This window comes from Hibiscus syriacus, unplaced genomic scaffold, assembly GCF_006381635.1.
Source record: "Hibiscus syriacus cultivar Baekdansim isolate YM2019G1 unplaced genomic scaffold, ASM638163v2 tig00000916_pilon, whole genome shotgun sequence".
Taxonomy (NCBI): domain Eukaryota; kingdom Viridiplantae; phylum Streptophyta; class Magnoliopsida; order Malvales; family Malvaceae; genus Hibiscus; species Hibiscus syriacus.
In genome coordinates this window covers 1,347,510-1,363,094 of record NW_024061833.1, presented here as the reverse complement: position 1 = coordinate 1,363,094, position 15,585 = coordinate 1,347,510, and the positions used below count along the sequence as shown (strand labels likewise).

Here is a 15,585-nt window from a genome sequence, read left to right as displayed (position 1 = left end):
TGGTATTTCGAATGAAAAACAAATTTTGGGTTCTCGTTATAAAAGAAGAGATAGTGCGAGTGTCTTAGACCTACATGAGCGTTTTCTTCATCTAATGATTTCTTGGTGGTTTCGACCATCCGGAGGTCGTTATTCTACTCTTAGAGCTTTGGATCTTTGGTGGTTACATTGTTTTGAAAACCATATTAAAATTAACCTACCTCAGATTATTTTTGCTGAAATTATTGAAACCGTAAATCTTGTTCCTAACAAGAAACACTGTTCATCTCTAGTTTACGGTTGCTTTTTGAGTAATCTGTTTTCCAAAGCTGGGCTTAGAGTCGGTCTAGATGCCGTTTTTCCTCTTAAGAAACAAATAAATCTTCTTTCCTTAACGAGAGCGGGATGGGTAAAGGACAAAGAAACCGGTGAATGGGTTCGATCTTCTACTCCGGGAGCTAGTTCTTCACAAGCTCCACCCGAAGCTGACGAAGATCCCGAGCTCGAGCAATTAATGCAATATATCGATGAAGCCGAAGATGAGCCTGATCAGCCCGAAGAGCAGCCCGAGGAGCAAGCACAACAAACACATCAAATGCCTCCATATTTTCAATCCTTTATGGAGACATTCGATTTCCGATACGCTACCATGGACTCGCGCTTTTCCTCTATAGAGTCCCATTTATCCACAATGGGAGCTCAACAATTAGAGATTCTTCGGGAGATGCGTGCAAACAATGAATCGACCAACGCTCGTATCAATGAACTAACTCATGAAATGGCTGCTATGCGAGCCCGTTTTCCTCCTACCGATCCGGATGCTTGATTTTATGTTTAGCTTTAAAACTTTGAACAAAATGAATATTGTTTCAACATTTTGAATTGTTTGATTTTGTGGATTGTTGGATTTTGGATTTATGAATGGTGTGAACTTATATGTTTGGTGTGTTTAATTCATTTTTGCATCATTTACATTATCATTAGCAATATGACCAATTTTGCCATATCACATTATTTATGAATATTGATTTATGAAACTAATGGCTAACCTCTCTTTTGATTGTGATCTTAGCAGCTTAAGCTTATAATTAATAAATCAATTGGCTAAATAATTTTCAAAACCTTGTTTTACAATGTCTTTTTGATTTAACAAAAAGGAGGAGAAGAATGAGTGTTAAATGTTTTACATAATAAATTGAAGTGGTGTTAAAGTAAGGGGGAGTAATTTCAAAACTTGATTTCAAAAATCTTAAAATTACTAAAATGTTTTTGTTATATCAAAAAGGGGGAGATTGTTGCAACATTTTAATATTTCGATATAACAAATTAAGTTAAATGGATTTTAAGATTTTCCAAACGATTTTCTAAGTATATTCGATATAACTATTCGAATATCAAAACATTACTCCAAATATTTCAAAAATCATTTTTTGATCCTTACTTAAGTGTAAAATTAAGTTTTAATCATAAAACAATTTCAAAATAATTTTACAAAGTATTTCGAACCAATTCAAAGCCAAAAATTCCAGATTGCTCAGAGGGAACCGATTCCCCCCCATATGAGGAACCGATTCCCCCCTGAATGGTTTGGCTCCGAGATTTCCAGAATGCTCGGAGGGAACCGATTCCCCCCCAAGGGGGTACCGATTCCCCCCTGTTCAACGGTCGAAATATTTGAATTTTACACTTAGGGAACCGATTCCCTATGAGAGGGAACCGATTCCCCCCACGCTCCAAGCTGTTTTATTAAATGTTTTCACACTAAAACGGCTATAATATCTTCTCTAATTATCCCCAACGTTCAGAAGTGATCCAAGGTGTATTTAAGCAAGCTTAGAAGCCATTGATCAACAGCAAGCAACTAGAATCAAGAGAAAATCAAAGAGAAAGCATCAAACCTCAAGTTTGAGCATTTCAAGCCCATTTTCATTCAATATTCATTTTGCTTTCAAGAACACTTTTTGTGCTCAGTTGTATTCATCTTTGAGTGTTCTTTTCTTTGTTCTAGAATTGTGCAAACATCTTACCTTGTGAGGTTTTCTTGTAAGTTTGCAAATTTGTAATCTTCTCTTTGAGAAAAGAGTGTTCTCAAGAGTTGGGGTATACTCTTGAGGGAATTGTAAGGTTATCTCTTTGGCCTCAAAAGAAAGAACAAATTAGTGAATTTGTTGGAAAATCCTTAGTGTGGATAGCTAAGGTAGTGGACGTAGACTTTGTTTGAGAAAGTCGAACCACTGTAAATCGCTGTGCAATTACTTTCAATTTTCTGCAAAAGCTTACACAAAATTTTTATTGCCAATTCACCCCCCTCTTGGCCAATTTCGTCATTCGATTAACTCAATAAATTCTCTATCTTTCAATCTCCTTACTCCCTAAACACAAAACCGTTCCGACCCCTCTTTGCATACCGTTCTGATTATCAATTCGAGCTTCCGAAAATCCCAACAGGGAGCAAGTATGAAGGAGCTAAGGCCATGGTGGCAAGAGGTCGCTCAAAAAGTCAAAAGCCAAAGAGGAGAGGGAGATCAAAGTCGAAGTCCAGACTGGGAAAAGATGAATGTGCATTTTGTCATGAGAAAGACCATTGGAAGAAAACTTGTCCGAAGTTAAAGAAGAAATGAAAAGCTACCCTAGATGCATGTGTTACAGAGCATGATGCCAATGACTCTGACATATCATTGGTTACTTCATCAACAATATTTCATTAAGATGAGTAGATATTATATTCGGGTTGCACCTATCATATGTCCCCTAATCGGGAGTGGTTCTCTGATTTAATAGAACTAAATGCATGAGTTGTTTATATGGGCAATGACAATGCCCTTAAAACTATTGAGATAGGTTTAATTTGATTGAAGAATCAAGATGGATCAACAAGAGTTTTGCTGATGTCCAATATGTGTCCAATTTGAAGAAAAATCTCATCTCGTTGAGAGCCTTGGAATCCAAAGGCTCAGTAGTCACTATAAGAGATAGTGTTTTAAAAGTCACATCTGGCGCACTTGTGATGATGAAGGGCATTAGGAAAAATAATTTGTATTACTACCAAGGTAGTACAATTATTGGAGCAGTTGCAGTAGCTTCTGGAGGTGATGATTTGGACACAACCCAGTTGTGGCATATGCGGTTGGGACATACTAGAGAGAAATCCTTGCAAATTCTGGAAAAGAAAGTATTGTTGAAATGTGCAAAGGCTTGCAAATTGAACTTTTGCAAGCATTGTGTTATGGGAAAGCAGAAGAGGGTGAAGTTTGGGACTACTATACATAATACAAAAGGTATTGTGGATTATATTCACTCAGATGTGTGGGGTCCTTCCAAGACACCGTCTTTGGGAGGAAAACATTATTTTATAACTTTTGTAGATGACTTTTCCAAAAGAGTTTGGGTGTATCCAATGAAGTCTAAAGATGAAGTACTCAGAATTTTCCTTAAATGGAAAAATATGATCGGTAACCAGACTGGTAGAAAGATTAAACGTCTTAGGATGGATAATGGAAGGGAATATAAAAGTGACCCATTCTTTGACGTTTTCCATGAGTATGGTATTGTTCGACACTTCACTGTAAGAAATACACCGCAACAAAATGGGGTGGCAGAGCGTATGAATCGAACACTACTGGAGAAAGTTCGATGTATACTGTCTAATACTGGGTTAGGTAAGGCATTTTGGCCTGAGGCTGTGACATGTGTTGGCCATCTCATCAATCGTCTGTCGTCATCAAGGATAGAAACAAAAACACCATTGGAAGTATGGTCTCGAAATTTTGCTACTGATTATGATTCCTTACATGTATTTGGATCCACTGCTTATTATCATGTGAATGAATCCAAGCTTGATCCGAGAGTAAAAAATACTCTCTTTATGGGAATCACCCATGGAGTGAAGTGATTCAACCTTTGGTGTTTAGACACCAAGAAGATAATTTGTAGCAGAGATATTACCTTTGATGAATATGCCCTAGTAAAGAAGGTAACAAATGAAGTTGTCCAGACAAGTAGTACTCCGCAACAGGTGGAACATACTCCAAAACAGGTGGAGTTTCAGCAGACGATGATCCCAGAAGTTGATGCAACTGATTCTTCAACTCCAATAGAAGAATCAGAAGATGAAGAGGTTTAAACCCAAGAACCATTGGAGACACCAGAACCACTTACAGTTACAAGACCAAGGAGAAAAATTCGTAGACCTGCTCAATTTGTTGATATGCTAGCCTATGCTCTTCCAGTTGTTGATGATGATGATATCTCTATCACTTACCAAGAAGCAATACAAAACTTGGAAAGTTATAAGTGGAAAAGTGTCATAGATGAAGAAATACAATCTCTCCAAAAGAACAACACTTGGAAACTGACATAATTATCGAAAGATAAAAGAGCAATTGAATGCAAGTGGGTATTTGCAAAGAAAGATGGATCTCATAGCAAGAAATATGTTCGCTACAAGGCAAGGTTGGTAGCTAAAGGCTACGCTCAAAAGGATGGAATCGACTACAATGAAGTATTTTCCCCTGTCGTGAAGCATTCCTCCATTAGAATATTGTTGGTCTTGGTAGCATAGTTGAATTTGAAACGAGCTTAACTTGATGTAAAGACGACTTTCTTGTACGGTGATTTAGAAGATGAGATCTATATGACTCAACCAGAAGGATATAAAGATGGTGGTTGTGAGAAATGGGTTTGTAAGCTGAACAAATCGTTATATGGATTGAAGCAATCTCAGAGGCAGTGGTACAAGCGATTTGATAGCTTTATGAGGAGGTAAAAGTACACTAGAAGCAAATATGATCATTGTGTGTATTTGAAAAAGCTCAAAGATGGATCTTTCATTTATCTTCTCTTGTACGTTGGTGATATGTTGATCACTTTAAAGAGTCAAAAGGGGATAAACAAATTAAAGGATCAGTTGAATTAAGAGGTTGAGATGAAAGATCTAGGTGAGGCCAAGAAGATTCTTGGTATGGAGATAAACAGAGATAAACAGATAGAAAAGCTTTGTTTACTACAGAAACAGTATATGAGAAAGGTATTACAATGTTTTGGCATGAATGAAAATACCACACATGTAAGTATCCCACTGCTTCTCATTTGAAACTTAGTTCTCAATTATCTCCTAAAACTAACGAAGAACGAGAGTATATGGCAAAAGTTCCATATGCTAATGCAGTTGGGAGCTTGATGTATGTAATGGTGTATACGCGTCCTGACATTTCACAAGCAGTTAGAGTTGTGAGCAGGTACATGCATGATCCTGGAAAAGGACCTTGGCAAGCAGTGAAATGGATTCTACGTTATCTCCAACAAATCGTGGATGTTGGTTTAGTTTTTGAACATGATGAAACATTTGGTCAGTGTGTGGTTGGATAAGTTGATTTCGACTATGCTGGTGATTTGGATAAGCGTCAATCAACTACTGGTATTTGTTTACTCTTGCTAAAGACCCAATAAGTTGGAAGTCTACTTTGCAATCTACGGTGGCTTTGTCTACTACAGAGGCAGAATACATGGTAGTTTCAGAGGTTGTGAAGGAAACAATTTGGCTTAATTGGTTGATGGAAGACTTGGGAGTTGTTCAAAGTCACATTAGTCTCTATTATGACAGTCAGAGCGCTATTCACTTAGCGAAAAATCAAGTCTACCATCCAAGGACTAAGCATATCGACGTGAGGTATCACTTTGTGCGGGAGATCTTTGAAGAATGAAAGATTCTACTTCAGAAAATTGCAATAGCAGAAAATCCTGCAGATATGATGACCAAGGTGGTAATAGTAATCAAGTTCAATCATTGTTTGAACTTGATTAACATCCTGAAAGTATGAACACCTTCGAGTGGGTGGCGCTTGTGAGCGCAATTAGAAGCACTACATTAACATAACTTCATCAAATTTGGGGAGTTGAAGAAGTTGAGTAGGCTTGGTAATTTCAAGCCAAGATGGAGATTTGTTATGTTTGGCTTGCAAATTGTCAAATTTGGCAAGTTGACAAGTTGGTTGGTGGCCAACTTGTACACATTGAAAAATTCATCTTTGGTAGGTGGCCAAACTTGTACACATGGGAATTTCATCTTTGGTCCCTAAAATATTAGGTTATTTATAAGTTTAGTCTTTAAAACTCAACTATAAATAGGTCTAAGTATTTCATTAGAAGTCATCCCAAAAACAAGTTCTCTCTTCCATTTGTTTTCTTCATTCTCTCACTTTGGGAATTCTAAAGAATTCCATTTGTTGTAATATTTGTTGATAGTGAAGTTATCATCCGGTGTGGTGCCCGAGGAGTAGACGATATTTTAGTCAAACCTCGTAAATTTGGTGTGTTCTCTCCTTTATTGTTCTTTATCTGGTTTTTTCATTTTGTTTCAATATTCAATAGTTTGACGGGTTTGTCTGTTGTGCAATCTTTGGTGGTTTTGATATTGATATTTCAAATCAATTTTGAAACTACGTTCGTGTGAGAAATAACCCGGTTTCCCCAACAATATCATATCAGCAAAATTATTTACTTTCAACTAATCATTTCAGAAAGGATTTATTTGAAAAAACATAAAACTTAAAGAGTTCAAATTACCAAAGAAAAACTTTTAAGGATTCAATTGAAAAAATGATAAATGTTAAGGCCTTTTTTCACCATTATGTCATTTCGGAAAGCATACATCAGGCGTAAGTGAGGAAATTGTGTTGTAATTGATGATGACATCCTCGATGATTATCCTTTAGCTCCGAGTCTTATTCTTTGCCCCCACACAAAACTCACGGGTTTTGACCCGAACCCGGACGGCCAGGACCAAGCCAACTCAATTTGACAAACGCGTTCGTTCCTCACCGGATCCAATCATAAACCCGAAAGCGACACCCATAAGACCCCGCACGCCATAACATGCAATAAACGACGCCGGGTGCGTTTCGTATTTTCCTCGAACGATCACGGAAAACGCGTTCAAGTTAAAGAATCTCATTCCCCTCCACTTAATAGAACAAATTTTTTTTATCTAAAAAGAAAAAAAAAGTCAACTCAGATAACATATTAATTTTAATATATTTTTAATATCTAATTTATTAATTAATTAATTCATATAACATATTATAGATGTTTACAGTAAGAATGATTCTTTTGATTAAATTTAATTTATCTATAATATTATAATTACAAATCTTAACTTTATTTAAAAAAATTTAATGTTTCATCATATCCGAGATTAATTATAAAACCTCAATAAATATGATAATTATTTAATAATATTCTGATGAATTTTAATATTTAATAAAAATGTACTTTACTTCTTTACGTTAATAATAATAATAAACGGACTTATTCCTGCGGCAACTTTCGGCAAAAACCGGGTGATAAAAGGCAATGGGACCCACAACACAATTACTTTAACTTTCAATAGAGGGCCGCTCCACCCCTTTATAAAAGGGCCGCTCCACCCCTTTATAAAAGGCCGCCTCCGCACCCAATTTAAATTCTCCTCTCATTCGTTTTTTGTTTCTTATTTATTTTCTTCTCATATTAGGCTTTTCTTCTTCGATCTTGTATTTCTTTTTCTCCCCACCTAATTTTCCTTCAGGCATTCGAAAACACAATTTATATTAAATAATTTGAATCGAAAGCATCTTTTGAGGTTAGATCTCTTCGATTTGGCACGTTTATTGTTCATTATTTATTATTTTTATTATTTATGTTGTTCTGATTTAGTTTTTTAATCTATGATGAATGAATCGCAGGTTTCGCGATGGCATCGAAGCGGATCTTGAAGGAATTGAAGGATTTGCAGAAGGATCCTCCTACATCTTGCAGCGCTGGTATATATACTCCCTTTACATCTTGTTTCGCCTTCGTGTAAGACGATCAGTTGCTAGATCTGTTTGTGTATATGTTTTGGTGTTTAAATCGAGGATAAAATATATCGATCTGGTATTGTTTATCACTGATTGTTGCAAGAGAAAATAATCTTAATCTCGAGTTGTTTTTTTTTCTTTTTTATCATCTTTCTCATTTATTGATACATTCTTGTTATAATCTTCGTGTAAGAAGATAGAATTCTCCGTATATATTTTTGACATTTTCGGTAATTTTTGACAAAAAATATGTTAAAGTTGTGACTATTGTTTATTTGTGATTATTTGGAAATGATTGTAATTTCATTTTTTTTATATAATTTTAGTAATTTTGCAACAATACTGTTTTATAATTAGTTATGTTCATTGGTGATTATTTTTAAATTGTTGTAATTTCGTTTTCCAACATTTGGAATAGGATGGCTGAGCTAAGTTTGTATTCCTTTTTGCTGTGGCATCTGTTTCGCAAATCATGTTCTTTTAAGAACCAGTACAACTATAGCATAAAAAAAGTGTAGTTGTAAATGTTAAGCGTTGATAAAATGGTTTTGCAATTCATTATGCTCAAATGAAGAGGTTCTTGAATTAAATGTTTGTTGAACTTGGAAGTGCTCCTCATTTTTCATATTTGGTCATAGTCTCATAATATATAGCATGTTTAATCTATGGATTGTGTTTGTCACTTCTAAATATATACATCGTCTATTATGTTCTCAGTTTATGTCGAAAAATGTTTTTGAGACATTTTATCATGCTTAGACATTGATAATTTAGATTGCACTTCATCATGTGGTGGCATTATCAATTTATGTCTTCTGCTTTGGGATTGAACTTTGGAAACCCTGCCACTCCAAAGATAACAGATAATTATTTTAATTTTTTTCATGTTTGGTATGTACCCCCTTTTTGTGTCAGCTGATCCTCAGACCAAGTCTGTAGTTGATATATCCAAAACTGGCATGACGGATTAAACTAAGAAAGAAACCCGTTGTGGGATGCAATCCTCTATTGTAATGTAGCATATTCAGGTGCAAATGTTTTAATTTCTGGACTGTATATCAAGTTGATAAATTGTAGTTCTAAAACCAGGTCTAATTCATTGGGGATATCTTTCATGAGAATTTCAAAGCAATTTTTATTGCGTGTTTTGTTATATATGCTTCTTTGGAGTTTGGAGTAGCTAACAATTGTGTCTGAATAGCAGAATACTAATTTTCTTCTTTCATGAATGTATATGTTAAGCACTGTGATCATATCACCATTTTGCTTGTCATCACATATTCGATATCGAGTCTCTTATCTGCCTGGTCGTAATATTGTTTATTGTTTTCATATACTTCTTATGCTCATGTTTTCAGCAATTGGTTGTATTCACAGCTTCTCGAGTATTTTTTAGCTTTATTACTTGCGTATATTAGTTATTGTTTATCTGATAAATTTGCAGGCCCTGTTGCTGAGGACATGTTTCATTGGCAGGCCACAATCATGGGTCCACCGGATAGTCCTTATGCTGGGGGTGTTTTCCTTGTTACCATTCATTTTCCTCCTGATTATCCCTTTAAGCCTCCCAAGGTACTTTCATGTGCAATTTTTGTTCAACATAGAGGCAGGTGTTTGACATCCGCAAGTGCATGCAAAATTTCTCTGTTGTTTCAATGCTGTATAACTTTGACAATTCACTTCTATTCTGTGTGGTACAGCAACCTCTATGATCCAGTTGCATAATTATACTATTTGAAATGCCCTCCCACCTTTTCTCCATCTCCATTTTATCAATATTTGAAGAAATTAAGGGTTATGCTTACTAGATAATCCTTCTTGCATTTTTTTTCTTTCATACTACATTGATTGCGTATGGAGGCAGTTGATAATATATGCATAGATTGTGTCTACCTGATGGCTTGAATGTGGAAAATGAAAATTAAAATACATGACCACTTGGTGTGCTCCTGATAGTGTGTGTGTGTGTGTATTGCTTCTCCCTTGCTACTGTCCCAAAAATTTTCAATATGATATTGGATTTTTGCAGGTGGCATTTCGAACAAAGGTGTTCCACCCTAATATCAATAGCAACGGAAGCATTTGCCTAGACATCTTGAAGGAGCAGTGGAGTCCTGCACTAACGATTTCCAAGGTCATTATTTTCTAGCCATCTCATATTCCTGTTCGGGTTATCAACAGTTGATAAAAATTGATCCAGCCGTTGTTGTAACGACCAGATTGTATTTACGAATTAGTTTCATCCTAACTCGTTTAACACATTTCTTCTTTATGATTTTGTTCTCTCAGGTATTGCTGTCAATCTGTTCCTTGCTTACGGACCCAAATCCGGACGATCCATTGGTGCCGGAGATTGCTCACATGTACAAGACAGACAAAGCCAAGTATGAGACAACTGCAAGGAGCTGGACCCAGAAGTACGCTATGGGCTAAAACGAGCTTCGGCGGCGGTGGGAGGCAGTAGGCCCATGTTTTTCTTATATAGTATATTATATTTATTTTGGTTTTTCAATTCTGTCTTCAATACCCAAGGCTAAAACCGGACCAAGGATGTCCACAACACAGCCTTGGTTAAAGAAGAAATGCAAAAGCTGCTTTTGTTTTGTTGTCTGGATAATGCCACTTTGAAACAGAGAAGCTTGAATCTGAAAGTGTTCACTTTTCTCCCTAAAATCGACATTCAAACACTAATATTGGCAATTATATTACAATTTAAATAATGTTATACCAAGAGTTTGTTTAATTTATATTTAATTCACTATCTGTATATAGATTAAGTTCTAACCATATAAAACCGAAATGAGTTGTCGTACTGAATATAGCCTATATAACAGATTTACGCACTCGGTTGATATAGGAAATTTTTAGTAATAAAAAATAATGTTCTCAAATGAGACATGTTCCATGGTTTTGTTGATGTTTTAAGAAAGCAAGTGTGTTTAAAAAAATATTTTTTTAAGCTTGAAAATTGGTTTTTCAATCAAAATTATACTTCCTATGATGAATATAATTATATGATTAATAAATTATTTATAAGTCTTAAACTTTATATCTTATTATGACAGTTTTAAAATAAAAATTATTTTAATTTTTGTATGTTTTCATAGAACAAGTACAGTCCTTATATATTCAATTTTTATAAAAAATAATAATTCAAAAGATTAATATTTAAGTTTAATTAAAAAGAAGCCTGACTACTTATTGAGTATTAATTTTAATTTAACATAGCCTAGCCTACATTTCGAGTAACTATGGATCATCAAACTGATTTTTAAAAATTGTATATGTTATCGAGGACATACTTTTTGTTAAGCTGTATTTAATATCATCACAAAATCAACCCGGAGAATCATTTTATAGAATGAATTCCTTGTTGAATATTTTAAGATCGGACCGATATTTTTACGTTTGGCTCATGGTCGTGACCACGAGTGGAGGCTAGCATGGTCCCTGAAAATCAGCTCCCATATTTTTTCTAAGATTATATATACATAACCAAACCTTATCTTAGTTTGAAAGAACTCACGTCGTCTCCACTTAAGATGAAGTCACAAGATTGAGAGAATCATAAACTGTCGAGTGGCGGCTTTCCCCAAACACTCGTACTTCTACCACTACAACTATAAAAAAATATAACATAAATCATACAACGGTGAAGTTCGAAATTTTAAAAGTTGAACGCAGGTGTAAAGATAAGATATGGAATGTTAGAGATAATTTGTCTGATGAATTGAGTGTCATATATGATGATTTTGGAGAACAGAAGAGAAAATGTTAAATCCGAAAGAAAATAAATAAAATAAAAATTTATGAAAGAGCATACCAGAAATAAGTGACTGCATTCATGTAGTAAAGGAGTTCGAAAATTAAGATTAAGATATTAAAATTTAAAAAGACATGTTAATAAATTTGAAAATAGAAAATGGGAGAAAAAAAAAAGTGAATTAATTACAGTCTCTTATTCTATATTGTTCAAAATAAGAAGTTGGCAGGTTCGTGCTACCGCCATTGTTCAACGCACTGAATTTAACGATTAAAAAAATTGAGCCCGGCCAATCTGTTTGTTTTTTGTGCAGCAGCAGAATAAGAAATTTGATTTATTATTCTATTTATTTTACTAAAGGATGAAGCTAAGATGTATAATTAATAAGAATAGGAATTATGAATACTATTTTTTTTGGGGGTTCCATAGACCCAAATTAACCTGTTCAAACTAAAATCTATTCTCAATCTACCTAAAACTAAATTAAATTAAACTTAAAATTACACAGATCCAAACTAGCCATAAACCTAAACTAAATTAATATTCAAAAGTAAGAATTAAACAACTTTAATGATTAAAAGATTGTTATTGTCTTTAGAGGCTCAGGTTCAAGTATCACAAATACCAAGAGTGTATGAACATTCATTTATCTCCTACAACTCCGTAAACCACACGAAGAGGGGACGAACAAAATTCCTAACAAAAATATCTTGACAAAGAAAAAAAATAGACGCAATATTCTTTTGAAATATTATAGTCTCGAAAAAAAAATAAACACCTTATATATGAAAGGAAAGGAAAGGAAAGAAAAGAAGAGGAGAAAATGAAAAGGAGTGTGAGTTAGTTCAAAACATGTATTTTTAAAATTATTTCTTTTATTTTCAATTCTATCCAGCAATGAATGAAAAAAGTATATATTATATTATATTTTTTATTTTTACCAAGCACGACAATAAAAACTATTTTTTTATTTCTTTACCTTTCAATTTTTAACCCCTCTAATTTTTGACTTTTACTTTATGAAACAAAACCTTATAATCTTTGGTAACAAAAAGGGGGAAACAGATAACATTTTGGTAGCTATTTCCTTACAGTGGTTATCCATTTATTTTCTTGAAGTGGGGCATTGGTGAACTCGAAAGGAGGGCCAAAGTCCTAGGAATCTGCTCGAGTTTTTTTCAATAATGTATTTGCTAATCCATTTTTATTATAGTATATGATTTTCAGTGACTCTAAGACATGGGATCTTTAAACACGTCTGCTTTCTCTCTCGCTGAGAATGCCTCCGGATATGTACTCCACCGGCTTGAGAATCTAGAGTCCTGAACGAGACGAGTGAAGTTTGAGTGTTGTTGAATTTGATTCGACTCGAAAACTCACGAGTTTAACGTTGTAAAGTTTGATTAAGCTCGAGTTAAACTCGAAATAAAAAATTGAAGCTCTACTCAAACTCGAACATGTACCTTAAGTATATGAAAGTCTTATGTTGTATTCTTTTTAAAACAAAGAACCATGTATAAATGTTAATATTATTAATAAATTAATTTAAAAAATCTAAAAATTTAATATATTATTTTTCAAACTGCTCGTGAGTTTTTCGAGTCGGGTATCAAGTAGCTTGTTACATCTCGTTAAGAATTCAAGTCGAGTTCGAGCTCGAATCGAATCAATTTGATTCGAGAATTAAAAAAGTTTTGACTGAAATAATCTCGAGTAGCTTACGATTTATCTCGTCTCATTTATAGCCCTAGTTGAGATTAATATTTTACTACCTCATCAAATACAAGCATATATATATATGAACAATTATTTCATGTGTTAATTTTTACGAATAGGATTCTAATATTATTATTTCTATATGAAATAAGGGATCTTAGTGATTAAAGGGATGGTTGTAATCATCTATAAAAATATATATATTATCAACTCACCTCAATGGGTGTTGTTCTCCCTAAAATGTCACGGGCTCAAGTAGTTGTGTCTGTGGGTGTTTGCGTCGTCAATGGCTAAAATTTTTTTAACAGTTATTATCTTACTACCTTGTAATCATCGTAAATTGTTTAAAAAAATATAGAGTTTAGGGTTTGAGGTTACTTAAAATGTTAATTGCATTAGACATTCTTAAGTTGTGACCCTCATTTTAAATTAGTTTATGATCTTTTGAACATTCTAATTAATTCTCAAATTAAGACTATCATTCTAAATTGATCCTAAATTTTAAAATATTCGAAATTCATCTCCAAGTTATGATTGTCATTCTAAATTGGTCCCCTAAACTTTTGAACCTTCTAATAACACCTCCCAAAATATTCAAAAGTTTGGAGATGAAATTGAAATGTTTAAAAGTTTGAGGACTAATTTTGAATGTGGGTCATAATTTAAGGATAAGTATACAATATTCAAAAGTTTCTAAATTAATTTAAAAAAGTCATAGTTTAAGGATGAAGTTGAAATGTTAAAACATTTTAAAGACTGAATTAGAAGAAGGATTATAATATGGGAACATATAATAAAATTAACTTTTATTTAAATGTATGAAATGATGTTTGAATAAACATACTTATAAAATAGTAGTTTTTTCTACTACCAATACATTAGAAAATAACTGTAACATCCTCAATACTAAGTTAGTGACTAAATTGAAAAGTTTCTGAATTTGGTGATTAAAGTAGAATAATTGAAAAGTTCAATGACTTATTTGAGCTATATTTTGTAAGATCAATTTATAAAGAATGAGGATTAGAAGGACAAAATTGTCTTTTTATAGCAAGATAATCATTTGGGTTAGTATTATATTAACCCACGTTGAAGTATAGGAAACCAAAAACAAGTTTCCAGAGTTCTCCTATTCTTCATCTTCTTCATACGTGAGACCCAAACTAAAGGTAAGATCTCTTGTTAGTGAATTTCTTGATGAATTTATGGTTGATTTATGACCATTATACAATAGTTAAGCTTAAGGGAAGTTTAATTTGTTTTAAAACCACAAGATGAGGGGTATATGAAGAATTAAAGAAACGAAGTAGAAAAGTGAAATCTTGGAATAGAGTTTATAATAAGAATTGGAAGTGGGATTTGACTTGTCATCAAGATAATTAAGAAGTATGAAGTGTTAGAATTAAATTTAGAACATATTGCAAAGTTGGTGTGATTCTTGAATTACATATGAAGGATAAGATTTTGAGGTTAAAGAAGTTATTATTGAGTAAGAATGAGTTTTAGCATGAGTAGATGAGCTAAGAATATGTAAAGGAAGCAAATAGGAAGTGTTGAGTTGGGAATGAAGAATTATTGTGCATAAAAATGTGATTTCTAGGCTAGGGGTATCAGTACCCATTCAACAGGTATTGATACCCTCTCAAACGAAAAGAATCACAGAATATAATGAGGGTACTGAAACCCCAATTAGGTACCGATACCCTATTGAACGAAGAACTAACATAATGCGATAAGGGTACCGATACTTCAAGGGGTGTATCGATACCCCCTAAAGGAAAAATAGAATATTGATTCCTTAAATTTGTTTAAGTTATTATAATTAAATTTCAAGGTTTAGGCATCTGATAATCATCTTAAAAATTTTATTTATATAGATACAGAGTCTAAACAAGTTCCAGAACAATCGAAGGATTATGATCAATTCAAAGCAACAAGGCTAAGGTGAGGGCATGGCATACTAGAGATGTAGTTCAAAGGAATTATGACTTGTGATAAGTCTATTCCTATGATTAAAATTATAGTACAATTATTATGAACATGCATACATTATAGTCTTTATTAAACATGCATAAGTCATATATGTTGACATATGATTCGATACATGTTATATGATTCATGTGAATATACTCAAATACTTATGTTACATGATATGAGATTAATGGTTATATGCACATGGGAAATGTGATAGAAGAAATATGTATGTGATTACAAGGGAAATGATACAAATATATGGTTATATGAAACATAATATTAATGCCCATGTTATGTAATGTGAGAGCTATAGGTATA

At 33.5% G+C, this 15,585-nt stretch overlaps 1 protein-coding gene across 1 annotated transcript; it reads left to right on the top strand.

Moving 5' to 3' along the window:
* The first annotated feature begins 7,440 nt into the window (after positions 1-7,440).
* Positions 7,441-10,451, top strand: LOC120117652 (ubiquitin-conjugating enzyme E2-17 kDa). The gene is made up of 5 exons (XM_039137896.1): positions 7,441-7,597; positions 7,701-7,778; positions 9,259-9,386; positions 9,844-9,948; positions 10,104-10,451. Exons 2-5 carry the CDS (start codon positions 7,709-7,711, stop codon positions 10,245-10,247), a joined length of 447 nt encoding a protein of 148 aa, XP_038993827.1. The 5' UTR covers positions 7,441-7,597; positions 7,701-7,708; the 3' UTR covers positions 10,248-10,451.
* The last annotated feature ends 5,134 nt before the right edge of the window (positions 10,452-15,585 follow it).